Source organism: Rhineura floridana, chromosome 3 (genome assembly GCF_030035675.1).
Source record: "Rhineura floridana isolate rRhiFlo1 chromosome 3, rRhiFlo1.hap2, whole genome shotgun sequence".
Classification (NCBI taxonomy): Eukaryota; Metazoa; Chordata; class Lepidosauria; order Squamata; family Rhineuridae; genus Rhineura; species Rhineura floridana.
The window spans coordinates 215,437,886-215,462,053 of record NC_084482.1 but is presented as its reverse complement, the minus strand read 5'-3'; the positions used below and the strand labels follow the sequence as shown (position 1 = coordinate 215,462,053).

General features: G+C 45.9%; 2 protein-coding genes and 1 long non-coding RNA gene across 6 annotated transcripts in view; 2 read left to right on the top strand and 1 right to left on the bottom strand.

Moving 5' to 3' along the window:
* The first annotated feature begins 39 nt into the window (after positions 1–39).
* On the top strand, positions 40–7,812 carry LOC133381590 (zinc finger protein 883-like). Of its 4 annotated transcripts, none has more exons than XM_061620901.1 (7): positions 40–246; positions 782–866; positions 1,686–2,303; positions 2,502–2,583; positions 2,835–2,917; positions 4,211–4,337; positions 5,714–7,812. In XM_061620901.1, the coding sequence occupies exons 3-7, from the start codon at positions 1,887–1,889 to the stop codon at positions 6,943–6,945; spliced, it is 1,941 nt and encodes a 646-aa protein (XP_061476885.1). In that variant the 5' UTR covers positions 40–246; positions 782–866; positions 1,686–1,886; the 3' UTR covers positions 6,946–7,812. The 4 variants fall into 4 exon arrangements, with proteins under 4 accessions (XP_061476885.1, XP_061476884.1, XP_061476882.1 ...); XM_061620900.1 differs by having other exon boundaries at positions 782–903; XM_061620898.1 differs by lacking the exon at positions 782–866.
* Positions 3,435–13,798, bottom strand: LOC133381648 (uncharacterized). Its single transcript, XR_009761705.1, has 3 exons — positions 13,493–13,798; positions 5,454–5,724; positions 3,435–4,347 (listed from the first exon to the last, which is right to left on the bottom strand). It is a non-coding gene; the product is annotated as an uncharacterized LOC133381648 (long non-coding RNA).
* Positions 12,229–24,168, top strand: part of LOC133381641 (zinc finger protein 420-like) — a 37,382-nt gene continuing 25,442 nt past the window's right edge. Inside the window, exons 1-6 of the mRNA XM_061620988.1 lie at positions 12,229–12,301; positions 13,707–14,208; positions 15,380–15,461; positions 15,941–16,002; positions 16,466–16,592; positions 19,213–20,052. Of these exons, the coding sequence (XP_061476972.1) occupies positions 13,792–14,208; positions 15,380–15,461; positions 15,941–16,002; positions 16,466–16,592; positions 19,213–20,052 (1,528 nt within the window). The 5' untranslated portion in view covers positions 12,229–12,301; positions 13,707–13,791. The remainder of the gene's footprint in view (positions 12,302–13,706; positions 14,209–15,379; positions 15,462–15,940; positions 16,003–16,465; positions 16,593–19,212; positions 20,053–24,168) is intronic.

Sequence of the window (24,168 nt, the reverse complement as noted above, 5' to 3'; positions counted from 1 at the left end):
AGGGCCCACCCCATGACATCACTAGGGCCCGCCCCATTTTCTCAGGTTTTTGGATGGCTCCGACCTGGCAACCCTACTGGAGAGGAAGGGTATTTGGGAGGAGGGGGAGAAGTCGTATGGAATCCGCGCTCCCACCCTTGCATCGCCGTGTTCGTTTGGGAACCTGAAGTGTTGGAAGTCTCAGCAAGAGGCCAAACCTTCCAACTCTTTAGCTCTTGCTTCGAGAGCGACGCGGGGAGAAAGCGGGTGAGCCTTCTGCTCGGCACGCGAAGGGTTGAGGACTAGACTCCTAGAGCGAAGGGAATTTGGGGAGGGGTCCTCCAAAGCAAAAGCGCCTCCAACCTTCCGGGCTTCTCATTTGGGGGTGTGAAAGTGGCCGTTGACACTCCCAAGCGCTGCATCGGTGGCCCCTTTTGGGATCTGGTGAGCCTCGCCCCGCCCCCGTTTTGTGCATTGGGGGGAAGCGGGGGGGGGGAAGACCAGGGCTGCAAGGGGAGGATGCACGGAGGGCCTGCGCAGCTGATCCATCCGGGATCCTCCAGAGCACCCAAATCAGGATGCGGATCTTCTACCACTGATCCACCTCTCTGCAAAGCCAAGAGGCCCTTTTTGATGTATATATAGGGGGCTGCTGGAGAGGATTTAAAGTAGGTCTGCAATGCTGATTTGATCTCATGGCAGTGAATCCTCAATTGTACTTCCGTTGGAATTCCTCCCCCTCCCCCCCGCTTATCAGGCAGTGGTATTGTTAACGTTGAGGGAATCTTTTGTGTTTGGATAGGAAGCACAACTGAGAATGACTGGTGGTCTTTCATTCAAAGGAATCGAATGCAGAAGACTTCAGCGGCAGTGTATCAGATCTAGAGGTGCAAGGAAGAAATGCTATTTTGTTTTCCAGCAACAGTTAAGGATAATTCTAAATAAACTAAATGTGTATAGTCAGATAATGAACTAAGATTTCTCCCGCTGAGTGACAGCCTGCATTTAACACAACTTCAGTGTAGCAGTGAGGCTGAAGGACAACATGGCAGCAGTGAAGGGGTTCTTGGGGGAACCTAAAAACCAGATAGGAAGGAAAAAAGAGAGTCAGACCATTGGGCCATCTTTCTCATTCTTGTCAGGCAAAGGTCAGCAGGGCAGATGCTGCACCTTCTGTCTCTGAACTAAATTGAATGCTTTAATCTACGGCCCTCGCATGGAGGAATGTGGCCCCCTTGCTAGCCAGACTCATCCACACTTTTTCCTCTCCTGAAAGTGTAATCTCCTTGCAGTCCTTCCGTCGGCAAGCAAAGACTTTTTTATTCCAACAAGCCTTTGGAACTGAAGGCTGTTCAGGACAGGGCTTGAAGGGTGCTGCATTGCTATTGTCTAATTGTATTATTTTCAACTGAGTTTGAATTATTTTAACTGTATGTATGAATGGTTTTAATACTGTAAATAGTTTAATTCTGTTTTCATCTAAACTTTTGTATGTTTTTAATTATATGTGCTTTTATCTGGAAGCCGCCGTGAGTTCCAGTTTTGGAAAAAGGGCGTGGTAAAAATAATGGTAATAAATAAATAAATCAATAATCATTCTATAAGAGAACAATCCTGTGGCTTTTAGGACTTGGACAGTTTTAGCCTTTCTTTTTGGGTGTGTGTAAAAAATATTGTTTTAAATTATTTCATCTTCCATCCAATAGGAGGAATGGCCTTACACAACCATCTAAACACCATTGTGGATGATAAGAGGAAAGAGATAAAGATGTAATATCAACCAAAGCAAACTGCAACCAAACGTTTGCCATGCGCTTCGCTTCCGTTGACAGTCTTAACCTTGGGAAAGCAATTGGCAGAAGATGAAATAGTTCCTGTTGGAGGCTTCCTTGACACACGGATCAAAGATGGAAGAGGAAGGTTCATCTGGCCCTGAGGCAGGAAGATGCTTCTATACCACTGAGGCTGTGAGCAATGGGGAATTATGGGATAGAACCATGCAGAAGGTCCTGAGTGAGGAGGACATCCTCAGCTCAGATGTGCAGCGACAGCATTTCAGGCAGTTCTGCTATCAGGAGGCCAAGGCCCCCCGAGAAGTTTGCACCCAACTCCACAATCTCTGCCGTCTGTGGCTGAAGCCAGAGTGCCACACGAAGAACCAGATCCTGGACCTGGTGATCCTGGAGCAGTTCCTGACTATCCTTCCAGTGGAGATAGAGAGCTGGGTGAGGGAATGTGGAGCGGAGACCAGTTCCCAGGCGGTGGCCCTGGCAGAAGGTTTCCTCCTGAGCCAGGCAGAGGAGAAGCAGCAGGCAGAGCAGCAGGTGAGAAGGTTTCATCAAGATAATCAACAGGGACAAAAAATGTGAGGGCGAGTATCCCAAAATTCTTGACTAATTGCCCAACATCTTTGGAAAGCATCCGAGGAAGGTTATCAGATAACCCTCAAGATTTGTGCTTCTGTCATTCTTTTTCTAATCCTTCTTCCCATCCCCTGTTTTAAATCCTTATGACTGTTTCAGGGAAAGGATCTCTTTGCAGAAATGGGCACTGCTTTCCTTGAGGCCAAGAAGACTCCATCAGATACCATTCAGGGTCCACTGGGTAAGGATGAACAGGATTTATCTCAATTTGGTCTCCCTGTTTCAGTGTTGGCGGGTAATCATCTCCAGCCTTTTCCACAGTACACATTTATTTACATTTCACTACTTTGCACATGAGGACCAGCACTTTGATTTGTGGGCAATAGCCCAAAGGGGGAGCGATGGTGAGGCCCATGTGTAGTTCGGTGTGCATTGCTGAATCTCTGAGACGAATGTGTGCTACTGGCTTCTCGCCACCTTTGTCTCTCACAGGGGATGAAATGATGCTGGCAAGACCTCCTCAGCCATCTGAACTTCGTGATGGAGGGGAAGCAGGTGCTGTGGAAGCAGATCAGGTAGAGGGATGGATCAGTGGGGAGAGAAGGCTGGGGGCAGCCTCAGTGCTTGTATACTTGCTCATCCCCCTGGTCCTGAACAAATTTCTGTCCTCTTCTTTGAAATATGCCCCAATGAAAGCTTTGTTGACCACCCAAATAATGACCAGCCACCTCACTTTAATTAGCCTTTTGGATATACCTAATGTTACTTAGTATTATTAAACCAGAACTGTCACTAGAAGCTAAAATGATGAAACTGAGGTTATCATACTTTGGACACATAATGAGAAGACAGGATTCACTAGAAAAGATGATAATGCTGGGAAAAACAGAAGGGAGTAGAAAAAGAGGAAGGCCAAACAAGAGATGGATTGATTCCATAAAGGAAGCCACAGACCTGAACTTACAAGATCTGAACAGGGTGGTTCACGACAGATGCTCTTGGAGGTCACTGATTCATAGGGTCGCCATAAGTCATAATCCACTTGAAGGCACATAACTTACTCCTGTGAATATTGTTCAAATGTTGTTAATATATTTTGTGTGCTGTTTAATGCCAAAATGGGCTTCTAAGGAGTTTATGACGTATAAAGACCAGTCGCACAAAGATTAAAACAGAAACGCCCATCATTAAAACAAAGCAATGTCATTAAAATTTTAAAAACCAACATCCGTAAATAACTGGACAACAAAACAATCCCATAAGAACAGCACAGGAGTTAGCAGTAGATATTTGGGCCGTGCAAGAGCCCCTCTGCCCTGCCCTGAGGCTCTGACCTGGGGATCCCCTAACAGGCCTACCCACCCTGGGTCAACCCGGGGACCACCCGTCCTGCATCCAGTCCCGAATTAGTTCGGAGGCGGGGCCAATGTTTAATTTGGGTTTTTTGAAAACGGTTGTGAAACATATGGCTGGGGGGAGAGGCTGTGTCACTTCCTTGCCCCATCTCGGCCTGCAGAAAGGGGATTCTGCAGGGTGCTCCCTCACAAGGTGATTCTTGAGACTATGGAGCACCAGGTAGGAAGTGGAGTCAGGTGGTGTTGGGCTCCTTCCTTCGTTTGTGGGTTTTCCTGCCTGATGCCTGACCCTCCTCCTTGCCTGATTCCCCTGCCCCCTGATAGCCTTGGATCGCCCTGGGCCATCCATCCCACCCTTCAGTAATCCGTGGCTGTCTCAACCTGACTTGACCAACACCCGCATCCCTCCAGATAGGCCCAATTTGGCTCACACCTTGGCCAAATCCAGTGCCCAGCCCTGGTAGATAATCTTTATGCTGCCTGTGAGGAGGAAATGTTTCCGTTTTCGTTTAGGGTCCAGTGGTCTTTGAGGACGTGGCTGTGCATTTCATGGAGGAGGAGTGGGCCCTGCTGGATCCTGACCAGAGAGCTCTGCATACGGAAGTCATGGAGGAAAATTGTGGGATCGTGGCCTCTCTCAGTAAGGTTTCCTGTTGGATCATAAAACATATTTTAAATTCAAGTAATTATATTCACGATAAATCCCAATGTTCTGATGTAACTGAACAGCGCCACCTGCAGAATCTGGGATTATAACTCTTTGGAGATTAACTTTGAATGGACAGCTGTCTCTTTTTTTTTTGTCTCTGAATTGGCTTATTCCAGTTATGTCCTTCCAAACAGTGATCAGTCTTTTGAAATACAAGTTTCAGAGCTGTTAAGGAAATGGAACCAGTTGTTCTCTACTTGGCCAATGAGAGATGGAGATGATTTCTTGATTGGGCTAAACAGCATGTCAGAAAAAGGGCAGGCTTTACTGATCACACATTTCTGTAAATATGTCAGGCTTTTTCATTCCTGATCATTGGGTCAGGAGTCCAAAGATGCTCTTTCAGAACAAGCCTTTTGCAAAGAATTCTGCCCATGTTCTAAAAGCCAAGACTCTGGTCTGGCAGGTAACATGTACCTAATAAAAATAGATGGGATTTAATTATTTTATTTACAAACCCGTGTTGTGTTTAATTGTTGCCCCTGCCTTTCCTCCCATTTTCTCTTCCCCCCCCAAAAAAACAAATTATTTGTATTTTGATATTTGGCCTCACTGTGCTTTATAGGCAGTTTAAAGTGATGGCTCTCAGTGGCCATCAGCTGATCAGCTCTGAGAGCCCTTTGAGTGCACTGTGGAGTTCCTGTTGGGGAGCACCTTAATGCAGCCAATCCCAGTGGGGCTCTCTGTCAGGGCCAATCAACTGATTGGCGCTGAGAGGGAGTCCTGCTTGCCAAGAAACAATCAGGAGTGCATTTTAAGCTCCCAATCATTTGCTTGCAGCCACGTCTTTATCTGCCCACACTGGAAGTCACAGGTCTGGGCAAAACAACCTCACAGACCACATTAGGATGCTGATGGCCCTAATTAGACCTGCAGGCCAGAGGTCCCCCATAGCTGCCTTAGCAGTAGAAGTGAGGAGTTGGCCTTGGGACCCTCTACATACAAATTATATTCTCTGCCAGAGAATGATAGGATCTGACCTCTTATTTGTATCCCTTCGTTGCTCCTAAAAGTTCAAAAGAGCATGCACGAGGCTGTTCCGTTTACCTGCACTACAACCTTGAGATGTAGACTAGGCTGAGACACAGCGTGATTGGCCCAAGACCATCCATTGAGCTTGATCCCTGAGCTGGAAGCTGAACCCAGGTTTCCATGGTCCAAACAGTCAATAGAAGCAATTGACTCTAGTAAGATCTGGCTCCCATTTCTCCTTTCAGTTCCTCCTTTATCACAAGGGTTGTCATTGTTCAGTAATTCGAGACTCCATTTCCTCCTACGGCTGTAATCAGCTTCTCTCTTCTTTGCAGGATGTGACAAACTGGAAACCAAGAATAAGAGAGATCATGAGAAAATCCACACAGCTGGAGAGCCGTGTCAACATATGGAGTGTGGAGAGACCTTCAGTCAAAGATCCCATCAACAAATTCACAGCGGAGAGATACCATGTAAGTGCTTGCAATGTGGAAAGAGCTTCCGCTGGAAGCATCATCTCACTTCCCATCAAAGAACTCATACGAAGGAGAAACCTTATCAATGTCTGGAATGTGGAAAGAGCTTTAATAGAAGCACAAACTTCCATTGTCATCAAAGAATTCACACCGGGGTGAAACCATATAAGTGCTTGGAATGTGGAAAGAGCTTCACTTGCAAGGCAAGTCTCAATGCCCATCAAAGAATTCACACTGGGGAGAAACCGTATCAATGCATGGAATGTGGAAAGAGCTTCATTCAGAGTTCCCATCTTACTACCCATCAAAGAATTCACACAGGGGAGAAACCATATCAATGTTTGGAATGTGGAAAGAGCTTTAGTAGAAGCACGAATGTTCATCGTCATCAAAGAATTCATATTGGCCAGAAAGCATATCAATCCTTAGAATATGACAAGAGCTTTAATAGAAGCACAAACTTTAATTGTCATCAAACTATTCACAGTGGGGAGAAAACATACCAGTGCCTGGAATGTGGGAAAAGCTTCCGTCAGCGCTTCCATCTCACTAGACATCAAAGAATTCACACTGGGGAGAAACCATATCAATGTTTGGAATGTGGAAAGACCTTCAGTCGGAGCTCTCAACTCTCTTACCATCAGATAATCCATACAGGGGAAAAACCATATCAATGCTTGGAATGTGGAAAGAGGTTTAATAGAAGCACAAACCTCCGTTGCCATCGAAGAATTCACACCAGGGTGAAACCATATGAATGCTTAGAATGTGGAAAGAGTTTCACCTGCAAGGCAAGTCTCACTGCTCATGAAAGAATTCACAGTGGGGAGAAACCATATCAATGCTTGGAATGTGGAAAGGGCTTTAACATAAGCAAAAGTTTCTATCGTCATCAAATAATTCACACTGGGGAGAAATCATATAAATGCTTGGAATGTGGAAAGAGCTTCTTTCAGAAGAGTAATATGACTTCCCATCAAAGAATTCATACAGGGAAGAAACCATATCAGTGTTTGGAATGTGGAAAGAGTTTCAGCTTCAAGAAAAGTCTAATTTCCCATCAGACTATTCATGTAGGAGAGAAACCATAAATGCACTGGTGAGTGGTGATTACTGGACCTGGCAGGGTCGCCAGGGGGCCATGGAGGCATAGCCAATGAGGTTATGGAGATATAGCCAAGTTGGGCGGTGATTACATACTGATTATGGGGAAGGGTGCAATCTCAGTACCTGCAGGTACCTTTGTGCACAGAATTGCTCCCTAGTTGCTTATCTATTTAAAAATCTGGTTCTTTGCTTGTTCGCAAAAGGAAAGGAAAGCACAAGGCGGTGCTTGCAATGGAAAATATCCAAACCTGTTCTTTTGTTCCCTCAACATGCTGCATCTTAGGGACACCAAAAAATGGCTGCTCATTCACAGTCCAGGAAGGGGAAATTCCGGCAATCGGAGATCGAGCTGCTTTTTTAATTTATTTCAGCCGAGGGAAGGGCAAGTGGAATTCTGGCCAGCACACCCCTAATAATCGCACCAGTATTCAGATGTGTTTCATGCATTCTTCTTATGGGTTGCATGGGGGAAACCAAGCTTGGAGGAGAGGAGGCCGCTAGATTGCCAGTATGTGTTCACTTTCCTTATAAAATCTGAACAATTAACTTTAGCATTCTAATGTAGTAGAAAATTGGTCCTTTAGGCCATTCTTTGTTGTAGTATTATTTATTTTGTAATTTTAATGTCGTGTATAGCCTGAAACTGATTTTATTTATTCTCCCTTTTTCAGTTTTACCCCTTTAGTCCCATTTTAATATCGCTCCCTTTGAAGTGTACTGTATTTTATGTATTTTTATCTATTTTAATGTTTTTTGTGTTATTCCCTGTGTATGATGTTATTGTCAGCCGCCCTGAGTGCCCTACTATAGGGTAGAAGGGCAGGATGGAAAAATTTTAAATAAATAGTGTTTCTTGCAATGTAAATAGTATTTCCTGTTTCTGTTAGTATGCACTTCTGTGCATGTAAGGGTGGTATTCAATGCTAGTTCTACTCAGAGTAGACCAATTGAAATTAATGGACATGACTAACAGTGAAAAAAGCAGATAAGAGAAAAATCAACGCTTGAAATGTGGTGTTGGAGGAGAGCTTTGCAGATATCATGGACTGCGAAAAAGACAAATAATTGGGTGTTAGAACAAATTAAACCAGAACTGTCACTAGAAGCTAAAATGATGAAACTGAGGCTATCATACTTTGGACACATCATGAGAAGACATGATTCACTAGAGAAGACAATAATGCTGTGAAAAACAGAAGGGAGTAGAAAAAGAGGAAGGCCAAACAAGAGATGGATTGATTCCATAAAGGAAGCCACAGACCTGAACTTACGAGATCTGAACAGGGTGGTTCATGACAGATGCTCTTGGAGGTCACTGATTCATAGGGTCGCCATAAGTCGTAAATGACTTGAAGGCACATAGCAACAACAACAACTTAAGTTCATTAATTTCAATGGGTCTACCATAAGTAGGACTTAGTTGAATACTACCCTCAGATACTGCAGACGTTAGCGTTGACATCACATAAGAATTAGGCAATGTCTTCTCTAATTTCCCTAGAAGCATTGGTTGACAAATGGCTAATGTATTCTAGAAATAAAGGACTTTTTAAACTGTTTTATAGATAAATAATATATAATATAAATTCCACACTTTAATTATGTGGTTCCTTTTTTAAAGGCTCTTTCTAGAATGCTTTGCATTTCAGTGTTATGTTATCAGGCACTGACACCCTTGGGGAGGCTGCACCAGATTCTCCTGAATCCCAAACGGCATTGGGCTGATTCGGGCCAATTTGTTTGCTGTCTGGATCAGGTTGAAGCAGCTACAAATGTCTACACAGCAGTTCAGCTAGTCCAGAATTGATTTGTAGAGATTTGTCTAGATCTGTCATTCAAAACAGTCCGACCATTGGTTCATCTAGCACAATATTGCCTACACTGATTGGCAGCACCGCTCCACGGCTTCTGTCGGGAGACTCTTCCAACCCTACCTGGAGATGCCCTGGGGGTCGAACTTGGGGCCTCCTGCATTGAAGGCAGATGGTCTATCACTGACCTATGACCTTTCCCCCAAATTATCATTATTTCCAATCGCTAACCCCAGTGAATATTATAAATATGAGATATTTTTATTTTCCCCTCACTTCTTGGAAAAAGAAATTTTAAAGGTGGCTAGCCTGAAAACTCCTGGAGCTGCCCACCGGAATTTGATAGGAATGATACCTGCTATAGTGGCTGCGGTTTCCCCAAGTATCGTGTCCCTATGTGCATATTATCTCCATGGTGCTGCCAGCTCGTACCTGCCCAATGCTACCTACCCATGCCTAGTATTGCAAACCTATTTGCTTTTTTAAAAACCTCAATTTCTTTTCAGAGGAAGGAACGGGAAGCACAGGTATGTGAGAACAGGCATGACAGAGCACTCGCAGTCTATTTTGGCATTGTGGTATACAAATAAATACATTTAAATAAAATGAATAAATAATGCTAGCCACTGGGGCAAGGCACAGCCCCATTGAATCGGCCCCATGGCCCTAATCCAGGAGCCACCCAGCAAGCAGATCTGCCCTGGGCCAACCTGGGGACCCCTTGCCCTGCCCCAGATTTTACACAGCTGTAAGCTGGTATAGCACAGTGGGGAGGAGAGCCTGGCTGGGAGTCCAGAGTCTGTGAGTGCAAATCCCCACTCGTGTCTCATAGAATAGTAGAGTTGGAAGGGGCCCATAAGGCCATCAAGTCCAACTCCTGGGTGTCAAGGGCCAGCTAAAGATCACCCCCACAGTGAGTGGCACAGCCGTGGGCAAGCTCTATAGTCCCAAAGAGCCCAGTTGCCCTCCAGCTGGCAGTTGCGGACAAGGAAGGGGCTGGCTTGTGCAGCTGTGGCAAGCTGAGCAGGCCATCGCCAGCTGGGGAGGACTAGCCTCAGAGGGTGGCAATGGGAAACCCCCTCGGAATACCACTTACCACGAAAACCCTATTCATAGGGTCGCCATAAGTCGGGATCAACTTGAAGGCAGTCCATTTCCATTTTTTTGCATTAATACTCCTGTCCTAAACATACGTTCTCTGAAGAATGTTAGTCATGCCCATTAGCTTCAGTGGGTTTACTCTGTGTAGGACTAGCTCTGAATGCCACCCACGCTCTCTAAATAATGTCTTGATTGTTTTGGAGTCTACTTTCCAATAAACATGCTTGGGATTACACCCTTATATTTTTATTTATTCATTGTGAGAGGTATTCAGAGGTTTCCCATTGCCTCCCTCTGAATTTGAACATTGAACTTGTCAAGGATTAGCAATACTTAGGCCCAGTCATTAACCAAAAAGGAGACAATAGTCAAGAAATCAGAAGAAGGCTAGGACTGGGGAGGGCAGCTATAACCGAACTAGAAAAGGTCCTCAAATGCAAAGATGTATCACTGCACACTAAAGTCGGGGTCATTCTGACCATGGTATTCCCGATCTCTATGTATGGATGTGAAAGTTGGACAGCGAAAAAAGCGGATAAGAGAAAAATAAACTCATTTGAAATGTGATGTTGGAGGAGAGCTTTGCGCATACCATGGACTGCGAAAAAGACCAATAATTGGGTGTCAGAACAAATTAAACCAGAACTATCACTAGTGGTTATAATTTGGACACATCATAAGAAGGCATGATTCATTAGAAAATACAGTAATGCTGGGAAAAACAGAAGGGAGTAGAAAAAGAGGAAGGCCAAACAAGAGATGGATTGATTCCATAAAGTAAGCCACAGACCTGAGCTTACAAGATCTGAACAGGGTGGTTCACAACAGATGCTATTGGAGGTCGCTGCTTCATAGGGTTGCCATAAGTCAAAATCGAGTTGAAGGCATATAACAACAACCCTGCAGGTCCAAAATGGACACCAGAAGTTCCCCAGGGCAGGGATCTGTTTTTCCTGCTTCTATGGCTCTGTATTCTGTACCTGGTGAAATTGATGGCACTTCTATACATAAAAACAAGTCACCTTCTTCTGCACCAGGACACCCCAAACAGAGCAAAGAGGTTTGTTGAGGGTTGCAAGAAGATCCTGCAAGGGAGGAGACAATGGAGTTTGGGCTCCTCTTTGCATTTGGACAGAGGGAGTCTGGTGCTTCCCCCCTCCCATTCTCATCCTCCAAAAATGTCCCACCCACCCCACCTTTCCCCACTTTTAACTCTTTCCTCTCTGCATCTCCAAGTGGAGGAATCTCACCATACAAATGACATTTTTTCCAGAAGGGCAGACTAGGGCAAAGCATCCACTATGCAGCCTTTCCCAACCTTTCGGTCCCCAGTTGTTGCTGGGCTATAAACTCCCACCAGCCCCAGCCAGCAGGGCCAATGGTCAGGAATGATGGGAACTGTTGTCCAGCAACATCTGGGGACCCAAATGGTTGGGAAACGTTGCTGGGCTAAAGAAAGGCACACAGGAAAGAAAGAAGCATGCAGCCCTTCACTTCAGGTAATTCCTATTTGAATACTGTAGGGCAGGACCATCCAACCAGTTGGGGGTAGAAGTGAGGGGGCTGCTGTACTTCCAAACCTCCTTGGTCCCCCTCCTTTGTCCTGAGTTTGCCACCTTCACTTGGGAACCTGAACTGTCTGTGAGTTAAGTCCCCCTCAGCCTCTTGACCCTTGGAGCCCCCTTTGACCTGGACTCATCCACGATCTGCAGAAACATTTTGCTTTCCTATTCACCACCAGGGGTGTAGTTGTCTGGGCTCTTGGGGAGGGGGGTGTTCTTAGACCCTTTACTTTTTTGGGAGCAGGATCCCAATGTCTCTAGCATCCTGTGAGGCAATCAGAATGAAAGGGGAGCGTGTTAGCCACTGAGAAGAGTCTTTGCACATGCTTCCTTGTCCTTTCCTGCTGACTGGAGGCAATCAGAGTGAAAGGAGGCGAGTCAGCCACAGAGAACACTCTTCTCAGCAGCTAACACTCTCCGTCTGTTGTTGTGGGAGAAGGCATTACCGAGGATCTCATTCTCACCCCGCAGCAAAAAGTGAGTGTCGAACATGAAGGGACCCCGCACTTTCGAATTTGCCACTACGCTACTGGTCTCCGCTCAGCTGGGAGGAGTTCCAGCTGGGGGGGTGGGGGCAGCAAACCCAGTAGCAGGTCCTTCGCTGCCAGGTTCTTTCCCTTTGCATCGGAGGAGATGCCCCCCAATCCTCCCATCTCTGAGCATGCAATGTGCCCTTTCCTCCTCGGCTTGCAGAGAGGCGCAGAGAGAGAGCAGATCCTTCCAAGGGTTAAAGTGAGCTCAACTCCATTCCTAGAGAGGAAGGGGATTTGGGAGGAGGGAGGGGGCTCCCCTCAACGTCTCCTCCCTGGAGGAAGGTGGCGCCTCCCCCCTCCAAGCTCCGCAGAGGTGGCCCGTCCTGCTCTCCGGTGAGGCCCCCGCCACGTTCGTGCGGCTGGGGTGAAGGGGGGGGGTCCCAGGGCTGACGGGAGGAGGGGGCACAGGAGGAGGTGCAAGGCAGGAAAGCGAGGAGGGGGGTTGGAGACCCCTGGGGTGGGGGGATGCTCAGATCCCAACGGCAGGCAGAGAAAATGGGGCGGGATGCATGTCACCCCGTAGGGAGGCGGCTTGGGTAGCAGATCCAGCCGGGACCCCCACACACAACACGCATACTGGGGAGGGGAGCGTCTTGATGTCCTCCTCTCTGCAAAACCAGGAGCCCCCACCCCATTGAAATGCGGGGCGGTGGGGAGGAGGGAGGATTTAAAGTAGGCCTGCGTCGGTGATGTTCTTTTTCTAAAAAGAGGCTTTATTGCCATTTTATTTACAGTAATCAATAAATAGTTAATCGATTTACAGTGGAAAATCTATAGTAGGAAACAATCACAAAAATCACACTTAAAACCAACATTGATTTTAATTAAGTAAAATAAAGCGGGGGGGGGAATTGCTGAGCTGACCCGTGGAAGAGACTCATCAATTGGTCTTTGATTGGAATTTTTGCCGACCTGCCCACACCCTCCCCAGTTAATCAGGCACTGGTTTCTCTCAAGCGTGGGGGTGGGGTGGGGTTCGTGATCCCTTTCGGACCTGCAACCCCCTGACACGTGGAGAGGCTCTTTTGACAGTGAGCACATGACTCTACTGAGGACTGGGGCTCTTTTAGAGCCAGGAAACCCCACTCCTAAGGAAATAAACAAACTGGTTTTATTAAAAGGGAATTTAAAACAATGGTTTCAAAGGCATTAAATGGTCACAGGCTGAAAATGGAGCTTTATAGGCCATAGGTGAGAACGGCCCCAGTTAGTGATAGGTTTATATAATTTTGGAAGGCCGTTAGAAGGTGATGTGATGTTTTTCTTTGGCCAGTGAGCCTGTATAACAGGATACAGAGAGAAAGGAAGGTGGAAAACGGCCTGGTCCAGCACGAGCAATATGAGTAGCTGTGATGGGAATAAAACCTCCATATACAGAAGCAGTATACCAGATTTTGCATGCATGGCAGAAACACTGTTTTGTTTTGCAGTATATAATTAAAAATATTAAACTGCCTACAAGTCAGAAAATTAATCAACTAAGGCTTCTTCAGCTTTCATTTCAAACTATTTCTAGTCGCTTACCAGGGGGAGGGATGCCGCATCTGCTGACCCCCAGCCAGACTGAAGGCTTTAATCCATGGGCCCTCGCATGAAGGAACTTCTCCACAAGCTCACCTTAGGGTCATCTAGGAGAAAACTTGGTTGTTAGCTGGACTCATCCCCACTCATGCAGATGAAATGTTTCACTCCTGATAGTTTAGTAATGCTATAACAGAACAATGTCTTGGCTTTGTAGGTTGCGCCTCCACTTAGGATAGACAGAAACTAGAGGAAGAAGGAGGAGTTTCTTCAGACCTCTTGGAGTCTTACTTGGAGCACTGATGGATGAGCAAGACTCAGCTGGCCCTGAGGCAGGCAGAGGCCCCGATGCCGTCAAGAATGGGAGCAGTGGGGGATTCTGGGGAAAAAATGTGCAGAAAGTCCTTAGTGAGGAGGACACCCTCACTTCAGATGTGCAGCGACAACAGTTCAGGCATTTCCACTATCAGAAAGCCAAGGGCCCCCGAGGTATTTGCAACCAACTCCACCGTCTCTGCCATCAGTGGTTGAAGCCAGAGCAACACACAAAGAAACAGATTCTGGACCTGGTGATCCTGGAACAGTTCTTGGCTGTCCTTCCTCCGGAGATGGAGAGCTGGGTGAGGGAATGTGGAGCGGAGACCACTTCCCAGGCGGTGGCCCTGGCAGAAGGTTTCCTCCTGAGCCAGGCAGAGGATGAGAAGCAGGCAGAGCAGCAGGTGCGAGAGAGTTTTATCCTGATAAATCTCCTTCTTCTACACAAAGGGCGGGCAAGTCGTTCCATCCGTGCTGCAGGTATTCTCTGCTAAAGTCATCTCCCAATTACTATATGGCGCCCAGATAAGTGTCTATGGCGGCTATACTTACTTTGAAACTATTCAAACTAAGTTTCTAAGGAACATATTGGGCACTCCCGCATGTGTCCCAAATGCCAACCTACGCCTTGAAGCTGGCCTGCCTACCGTTGAGGCTCGTATATGGGTGCTTAAATTCAGGTATTGGCTAAAACTGATCTTTGCACCAGTCGGTTTGGCCCCTCTCATGTTATCTGATATGTACCAGTCAAAATGGAAAAAATATCTAATTACTAAACTTTCCATTCTGGGCTTCTCTTCCGCTACTATCCTAGCGCTAGGCTTCTCCCAAGCGAAGTCGGCTATTACGTAGAGAATATTCTATATGGAATTCCAAAACCACCTGTCCATGCTGGTCTTAACTCTGACCCTAGACTTTATTCAAAAGCTTTTACCTTGGCGCACTACCTGGCCCTCCTCCATATAGGAAAGAATTCACACTGGCCAAACATAACGTCCTACCCTCTGCACTCCTAGAGGGTAGGTACCAGAAAATCCCACTCGCTGAACATCATTGTCCATGTGATACTGGTGCTGTAGAGACTGTGAGTCGTGTTTTACTAGAATGTTCCCTTTATCATGCCCTCTGCATCCAGTTTATTACTCCTTTCCTTCAGAAATTTCCGGGTAGGGACCCTGCTTGTTGTTATGTGCCTTCAAGTCAATTACGACTCATGGCGACCCTATGAATCAGCGACCTCCAAGAGCATCTGTCGTGAACCACCCTGTTCAGATCTTGTAAGTTCAGGTCTGTGGCTTCCTTTATGGAATCGATCCATCTCTTGTTTGGCCTTCCTCTTTTTCTACTCCCTTCTGTTTTTCCCAGCATTATTGTCTTTTCTAGTGAATCATGTCTTCTCATTATGTGTCCAAAGTATGATAACCTCAGTTTCATCATTTTAGCTTCTAGTTACCCAACCTTTTTTTGGAAAGCATCCAAGGAAGGATGTCCAAAACCCCTTAGGTTTGTGCCTCTGTCATTCCTTCTGTAACCCTCTTCCCTGTTCTCTGTTTCAAATTCTCATGACTTTTTCAGGAAAAGGATCTGTTGGTGGAAACGGGCACTGATGTCCCTGAGGCAGAGAGGACTCCATCAGACACCAGACAGAGGCCCCTGGGTAAGGATGAATGGGGTGTGTCTCAGTTTGGTTTCCTTCTGTTGACCATTCAATAAATCCATGGGCTCCTTTAATCTTTTTTTTTTGGGGGGGGGAGATACTTGTCTCCAGCCTTTTCCATGGGTCAAACATGCCCTTATTCACAATGAGTGAAGAGGTTAAACATGGGGACCAGCACTTTGATTTGTGACCAAGATCCCAAAGGGGGAAAGAGAGGTGTTTTTGCACAACTGAAATATAAAATGGGTGCAAATGCTCAACATCTAAGGCCTTTTCTAAGACCCAGCTGTAGTTAAGTCGGGCATTCCTGAACCTCTGAGACAAGCGCGTACTACTGCAGGGCTGTTCAGCTCCCATCAGTCCCCAGCCAGCGTGTCCGACAGTTAGGGATGGTGGGAATTGTAGTTCAGCACCATTTGTAGGGCCAAAGGTTTCCCAGCTCAGTGATCATGGCTTCCCACCAATGTTGTCTCTCTCAGGTCCTCCTCACCTGTCTCTTCTTTGTGGCGGAGGGGAAGCAGCTGTTATTTCCCCGGATCAGGTAGGGGAAGGATCATTCTCTCTGTCTCCTGCTCACCTCCCTTGGTCTGAATGGATCTCCTCTTCTTTGCTTCTTAGACGTCGGCCCTCAACAAAGGCTTTGAAGGCCACTCAAGGAAGGCTTAAATCCTGAGAATGATGACCTCACCTTAACTAGCCTTCTGGATGTAGCTGGTATTATTTTTTAGTAGTAGCCCTATCAGTGTTACTTATTCATTTATGTGGCATTTAATGCTTAAGACAGGCTTCCAAGCAGTCGACAAAGTGCAAAAACCAGTTACGCAAAAGATTAGAATAGAAATACGATGAGAATTAAAATTTGCAATAAAACGACTCCATTGAAGCATTTGAATAAACATCCATAATTAAAATGCACGACGAAACAATCCCATTAAAACACAACAAAAAGTAGCAGATAATCTTTATGATGTCTGAGGGCGAAATGTGCTTTCTTGTTCTTTTAGAGTCCGGTGTCCTTTGAAGACGTGGCTGTGTATTTCACGGATGAGGAGTGGGCCCTGCTGGATCCTGACCAGAGGGCGCTGCATACGGAAGTCATGGAGGAGAACTGTGGGATTGTGGCCTCTGTCGGTAAGGCTGTCTGTCAGTAAGACTCCTCTGATGTGAAATTCAGTTACATATACATAGACATGAAATGTAAATGTACTGCCTTCTAGTCGATTCCGACTTATGGCGACCCTATGAAGAGGGTTTTCATGAGGCTGAGAGGCAGTGACTGGCCTAAGGCCACCCAGTGAGCTTCATGGCTATGTAGGGATTCGAACCCTGGTCTCCCAGGTCGTAGTCCAACACCTTAGCCACTACACCACACTGGCTCTCATACATATACATACATAAAGGAAACCATAGACCTGAACTTACAAGATCTGAACAGGGTGGTTCATGACAGATGCTATTGGAGGTCACTGATTCATAGGGTCACCATAAGTTGTAATCGACTTGAAGGCACATAACAACAACAATAGATAATATACGTATACACAGACACACACAGACACACATCTGGCTCAACAACATCCCCTACAGTGTGTGGGATTGTAACCCCCTTGCAAGTAATGTTGAATGGACAGCTATCTACTGTTTTGTCTCTCTCTATATGCGTCCTCTAGTTATTTACTATTTATTTATTATTTGATTTCTATCCTGCCCTTCCTCCCGGCAGGAGCCCAGGGTGGCAAACAAAAGCCCTAAAAACTTTAAAACATCATCAAAACAAACTTTAAGACACATTAGAACAAAAACATCTTTAAAAATGTTTCTTAAAAAAGCTTTCAAAACCTCTTCTAAGATTAAAAATATTTTTAAAAAGGTTTAAAGAAAAGGTAAAGGTGTCCCCGCACTTGTAGTGTGAGTCGTTTCCGACTCTTAGGGTGACGTCTTGCGACGTTTACTAGACAGACCGTATATATGGGGTGGGATTGCCAGTTCCTTCCCTGGCCTTTTCTTTACCCCCCAGCGTATGCCGGGTACTCATTTTACCGACCAAGGATGGATGGAAGGCTGAGTGGACCTCGACCCCTTTTACCGGAGATTCGGCTTCCTCCTTCCGTTGGAATTGAACTCCGGCCGTGAGCAGAGCTTCGGCTGCGTTAACGCCGCTTACCACTCTGCGAGGGTTTAAGAACATATTAAAAAGCAATGCCAACACAGACGCAGACTGGGATAGGTCTCAGCTTAAAAGGCTTGTTGATAGAGGAAGGTCTTCAATAGGCACTGATGGGGTGGGGATATCAGTCTGGCAGGGAGGTGCACCTGTCAAGTCTCCTGACATCATTATGAAATCAGGTGACAACATGAAAGGGGCTTCCTATGAGCACCCTTGAAGGCCAGCTGTCATCTCCAAGCAGCTGATAGGTGCTGAGAGTTCACTTTCAAACATTTATATCCAGCCTTTCCTCTGCGGAGCTCAAGGGGATGTACAGATACGGTTCTTCACCTCCCGATTGTATCCTCACAACAGTCCTCTGGGGTAGGTTAGGCTGAGAGACAATGACTGGCCCAAGGTCACCCATTGTATTTCATGGCCAAGCTGGGATTTGAACCTTGATCTCCCAGGTCCCAGTGCAACACTCTAACCACTGTACCACACTGGCTGTCCGCACCACACTGGCCCTTAGTGCCAATCATTTATCTCACTTTCAGCTTCTTGCAAATGGATGTCAAAGGGGTGACTCTAAGGAACCAAAGAACTGTTTTAAGTTTTTTATCTTTTATTTGTCTAAGTTCTTTTATTCTCACTTTCTTATATGTGCATGCATAATGCATTTTACGTATTTTAATAGTATTTTATGCATTTTTAATTTACTGTAATGTTTTGTGTTTTCATTGTGTATTTTATTATATATGTGTGCGATTTTATTATAGCTGCCCTGAGTGCCCTGTTGTAGGGTAGAAGGGCGGGATAGAAATATTTTAAATAAATAAATTAATTAAATAAGTAAAATCAGCTGATCGGCACTCAGAAAGATCCCCGCTTGACCAGGAACAATTGGGAGCTCGTTTTAAGCTCTCGATTGTTTGTTTGCAGTTGGGTCTTTACCTGCAGACCCCTGAGGTCATAGGTTTGGGGGGGGGATCTCACAGGCCCACTCGGGTTCCCTGCCGAGCATAATTAGGCTTGCAGGCTGGAGGTTTCCTACCACTGCTTTGGCTTGGGAAGTCCTGGGCTGGCCTTGGGGCCTTCTGCCTGCAGATGACATCTTCTGCCTGACTGATGGGGCCTAACTTTCGTATTTTATAAAATTTGTATCATTCCATTGCACCTAACTGTTCAGAAGTGAATCCATGTGGTGGTTGCATTGAGCTGCACATCAATCTTGTGAAGTAGCCTAGGCTGAGAACTGTTTGCCCAGCACGACCCACAGTCATAAGCCAATGTACGTGGTTGTTGCATTGAGCTGCACATCAGTCTTGTGAAGCGTGCTAGGCTGAGAGGGATTCGCCCCACCCAACTCAGTGAGCTTCATCCCTGACCTGGGAGGTTAACCCAAATCTCCAAGGTCTAAACCTAACAGTCTATAGTACACCAGCTATCAGTTAATGACAGCCAGCAGAAACAGTTAATATAATAGTAAGTAAGTAGTAATATAGTAGTAAGATCTTCCCCCCCCTTCAATTCTTCCTTTATCTCAAGCATTAACTGTCATTGTTCAACAATTTGGGGCTATAACTGTTTCTTTCTTCAATGCAGAAGGTGACAAATGGGAAACCAAGAATAAAAAAGGCCATCACAAAACCCAAATGGCGGTAAAGCCATATATTTATTTGGAGTATGGAGAGAGCTTCAGTCAGGATTCACTTCAAAGAATTCACAGCAGGGAGAAACCGTACCAATGCTTGAAACGTGGAAAGATCTTCACTTGCAAAGAAAACCTCACTTTTCATTCAAGGATTCACACAGGGGGGAAAAAACATCATTGCTTGGAATGTGGAAAGAGGTTTAGCCGGAGCGACCATCTCACTGTCCATCAAAAAATTCATACAGGGGAGAAAACATATCAGTGTTTGGAATGTGGAAAGAGTTTCAGTCAGAGCTACCATCTCACTGTCCATCGAAGAATTCACAGCGGGGAGAAACCATACCGATGCCTGGAATGTGGAAAAAGCTTCAGCAGTAAGAAAAGTCTAATTTCTCATCAAAGAGTTCATACAGGGGAGAAACCGTATCAATGCTTGGAATGTGGGAGGAGCTTCAGTCAGAACACCAATCTCACTTCCCATCAAAAAATTCATACAGGGGAGAAACCGTATCAATGCTTAGAATGTGGAAAAAGCTTTAGTCGGAGAGACCATCTCATTTCCCATCAAAGAATTCATACGGGGGAGAAACCATATCAGTGCTTAGAATGTGGAAAAAGCTTCCGTCACAGTATGAGCCTTAGTATACATCACAGAAGCCACACAGTGGAAAACCCATATCAGTGCTTAGTATGTGGAAAGAGCTGCAGCTGCGCCAGACTTCTCACTTCCCATCAAAGAATCCATACGGGGGAGAAACCATATCAGTGCTTAGAATGTGGAAAAAGCTTTAGTCGGAGTGACCATCTCACTGCCCATCAAAGAACTCACAGTGGGGAGAAACCATATCAATGCTTGGAATGTGGAAAAAGCTTCGCCTTGAAGAAAAACCTCACTTGTCATCAAAGAATTCATACGAAGGAGAAACCATATCAGTGCTTGGATTGTGGAAAGAGCTTCAAGCAGAGCTGCCATCTCACAACTCATCAAAGAATTCACAGTGGGGAGAAACCGTATCGGTGCTTGAAATGTGGAAAGAGCTTCAGCTGCAAGAGAAATCTCACTTCCCATCAAAGAATTCACTTAGGAGAGAAACTATAAAAAGACTGGCAATTGGTGGTCACTGGACCTGGCAGGGCTGCTATGAGGTCGCCTAGGCGCGGCCAGTGAGGTCAAACTACATAAAGATGCTGACCATAAAGATGGTCACAGATGCTATCCCTTCCTTGTGGTGATAGCTGGTGGCAACTGGACCTGATGGGACTGCTTGGCAGCCACTGAGGTCACTGAGGTGTTTCCAAGTTGTTCCGGTTTTCTCCTGAGCTTCTTCTTTTGCATTACAGTTGTACAAACACTTAGTGTCTAACAAAACTGAAAAGTGTCTTCCTTTGGTTCAGAAGGGGTCCCTGCTGTCACTATTGCTTCTCTGCTAGGAGAAAGGTTGTGTAGCCTCTGCCTGCTTTCGTTCTCTCCCTATCCTCCTCCTCTGGAAAGAAACAGTAAATAGTTTTTGTGATAGTGTTTTAAATTGAAGTATTTCATAGTTTTTTATGCCCACAACAACCTTGTAAAGTAGATCCTAGTTCAATTTTAACAAAACAAGGAAGAAAAAAACACAGTACCAGCACCTGACATAAGCTTTCTTGGGTTACAGTCCACTTCATCAGATGCATCATTCTTGGTAATCCATGAAATCGTATGCAGTAATACATTTGCCAGCCTTTAAAGTGTTTCTTCCATCAGCCATGGCTAACTGGCTAACCCTTGGATTAAAAGTGTACCAGAGTAATATAGCAATCACAATACTGTGGAACAGAGGTTCCCAAACTAAAGTCCTCAAGTTTCCTGCTCACGGTCTGTGGCATGTTTTTGAAGACCAGCCGCAATCGCAGCAGCTGTTCCAACAAAATCGAAGCCTGGGCTTTGCATATGCCAGGGCCACTGGCAGATGGGTAGAATGGTTAAATTTTGAGTGTCCCCCAGGATGCCACATTGCTCCACGTTCCCTGCTCCAGCTCCCCATCTTTGGTGGAAAGACAGTCAAGTCCAGGATCTGATTCTTTGTGCATCAACCATTCATGGCAAAGATGGCGGGAGTTGGCTGCAAACCTCTTGGGGCCCTTTGGACTCCTGGTAGCGGAAATGCCTGAGCTGTTGGCGCTGCACATCTGAGCAGAGGGTGTCCTCTTTACCCAGAATCTTCTGCATGGTTCTTTCCCAGAATCCCCCACTGCTCCTTGCCTGGGTGGTACCGGAGCCCTTTCCTGCTTCAGGGCCGCCTGAGTCTTCCTCTTGCATCTTGGATCTGTGCGCCACGGAAGCCTCCTGACAGGGCTGAAGGAACTCCTTCTGCCAGGCTGACTTGAGGCTAAGACTGTCCTCACTGGAGGTGCTATCAGTTCCTACAAAGCCAAGACATTGCACCGTTATACAAGCATTGCACTGTCGGAACAGGCAAGAGTGCGGATGAGTCTGCCTAGTCAACAGGTCTTCTGGAAGGGAAGCCTGTTGAATGCCGATACATCGAAAAGAAAGCAAAGATGCGGGAGGGGGTGTTTGTCTATGTGCCATGGATTTAAAGCTATGGTTCCCAAACATCCCCCCCCCCCCAATGGACCACTTGAAAATTGCTGAGGGTCTTAATGCTTCATGGCACACTTAATGCTTTTTCTGCCCTTTGTGGCAATTGCAATGCGCTGTGCCAAATGCTGTAAGATTTCTGATTGTACTTATTCGTTGCTGCTTTTCTTTGTTACGTTGCATTTTTATTGGACTTCAGGTTGTAATGCAATCACATACAATATAGGGAATAAAAGGAGCAATTAATGCGATGCAATTAAGAATCGATACGCGTATTTAATGTGGACATGCCGTGGGCCACCTGAATGAAGCTGGCGGGCCGCAGGTGGTCCACGGTTTGGGAATCCCTGATTGAAAGCCTTCAGTCTGGAGGGTCAGAAGGTGCAGCATCTGCCCTCCCAGTCTGGCCCTGACCGCTCCTTCCCCGCTGTGCACACTCCCTCTCTCAGCCTGTCATTCGGAGCTCAGCCTTGAGAGCTGTGGCTCAGTATCTCCTTTGCATGAAGAAGGTCCCAGGTTCCATCTGCAATGGCATGGCAGCACTAAGTTAGATGGATCATCGTTACTGATAATGGAAAGTAACATGCCAGAGTAGCAAAGGTTCATTCTGTCATCAGAGCAAATCAGGCAATCCAGCAGGGAAGATGGTACACAGGCCTAGGGTACTACAGTGGTTGCAGTCAGAAGTTGACAAAGGACCCTCTAAGGTTCAGCATTGACTACAACTGCCACTGGCTCATAGATGCTTCAGTGTTTAGTCTACTTTTAGTTTGTTGTTATGTGCCTTCAAGTCACCTTCAAGTCACCCACTAATGGTGACCCTATGAATCAGCGACCTCCAAGAGCATCTGTCATGAACCACCCTGCTCAGAGCTTGTAAGTTCAGGTCTGTGGCTTCCTTTATGGAATCAATCGATCTCTTGTTTGGCCTTCCTCTTTTTCTACTCCCTTCTGTATTTTCCAGCATTATTGTCTTTTCCGGTGAATCATGTCTTCTCTTCATGTGTCCAAAGTATGATAACCTCAGTTTCATCATTTTAGCTTCTAGTGGTAGCTCTGGTTTAATTTCTTCTAACACCCAATTATTGGTCTTTTTCGCAGTCCATGGTATGCACAAAGCTCGCCTCCAACGCATTTCAAACGAGTTGATTTTTCCCTTATCTGCTTTTTTCACTGTCCAACTTTCACATCCATACACAGAGATCAGGAATACCATGGTCTGACTTTAATAGCGCTTTTAGTAGTATTGTTTTTTTAGTGGAATTGCTTTTTAAGATGTTTTTAAAGATTTTTTTAAAAAAGATTTTTTTGAAGATGTTTTAATATATTTTAAAGCCTGTTTTTAGGTTTTAGAGTGTTTTTTGTTTGCCCCCTTGGGCTCCGACTGGAAGGAAGGGCAGGATATACATTTAATAAATAATAATAATAATTTTCTTACTCTGTATAAGGAACCTACAGCTGGTATAGCACAGTGGGGGGGGAGAGCCTGGCTGGGAGTCCAGAGTCTGTGAGTTCAAATCCCCACTCGTGTCTCCTGGGTTTCAAGGGCCAGCTAAAGATCACCCCACAGCGAGTGGCTCAGGGGTTACGTGCCCTGCCACCTGTGCAGACATGGGCAAGCTGCAGAGTCCCAAGGAACCCAGTTGCCCTGCAGCTGGCAGTTGCGGACAAGGAAGGGGCTGGCTTAGAATCATAAAATAGTAGAGTTGGAAGGGGTCTATAAGGCCATCAAGTCCAACCCCCTGCTCAATGCAGGAATCCAAATCAAAGCATTCCCGACAAATGGCTGTCCAGCTGCCTCTTGAATGTCTCCAGTGTCGGAGAGCCCACTACCTCTCTAGGTCATTGGTGCCATTGTCATATGGCTCTAACAGTTAGGAAGTTTTTCCTGATGTCCAGTCGAAATCTGGCTTCCTGCAACTTGAGCCCATTATTCCATGTCCTGCACTCTGGGACGATTGAGAAGAAATCCCAGCCCTCCTCTGTGTGACAACCTTTCATGTACTTGAAGAGTGCTATCATATCTCCCCTCAGTCTTTTCTCCAGGCTAAACATGCCCAGTTCTTTCAGTCTCCTCAGCTCTCCTCTGTGCAGCTGTGGCAAGCTGAGCAGGCCCTGGCCTGCTGGGGAGGACTAGCCTCAGAGGGAGGCAATGGGAAAACCCCTCTGAATACCACTTACCATGAACTCCCTATTCATAAGGTCACCATAAATTGGGATCGACTTGAAAGCAGTCCATTTCCATTTTTTCTGTCACCCCCCATTGCCCCCATCTTCTCTTCCAGCCTCATTTACGTTAAACTACATTGAAGTTGGGATAAATAAAGGC

Excerpts from the sequence above, each read along its gene's own strand:
- LOC133381590 (XM_061620898.1), top strand. The coding sequence starts at position 1,887 with ATGGAAGAGGAAGGTTCATCTGGCCCTGAGGCAGGAAGATGCTTCTAT. Across the intron at positions 2,304-2,501 it reads AGCAGCAGGCAGAGCAGCAG|GGAAAGGATCTCTTTGCAGA; the intron begins GTGAGAAGGTTT and ends TGACTGTTTCAG. Across the intron at positions 2,918-4,210 it reads GTGCTGTGGAAGCAGATCAG|GGTCCAGTGGTCTTTGAGGA; the intron begins GTAGAGGGATGG and ends GTTTTCGTTTAG.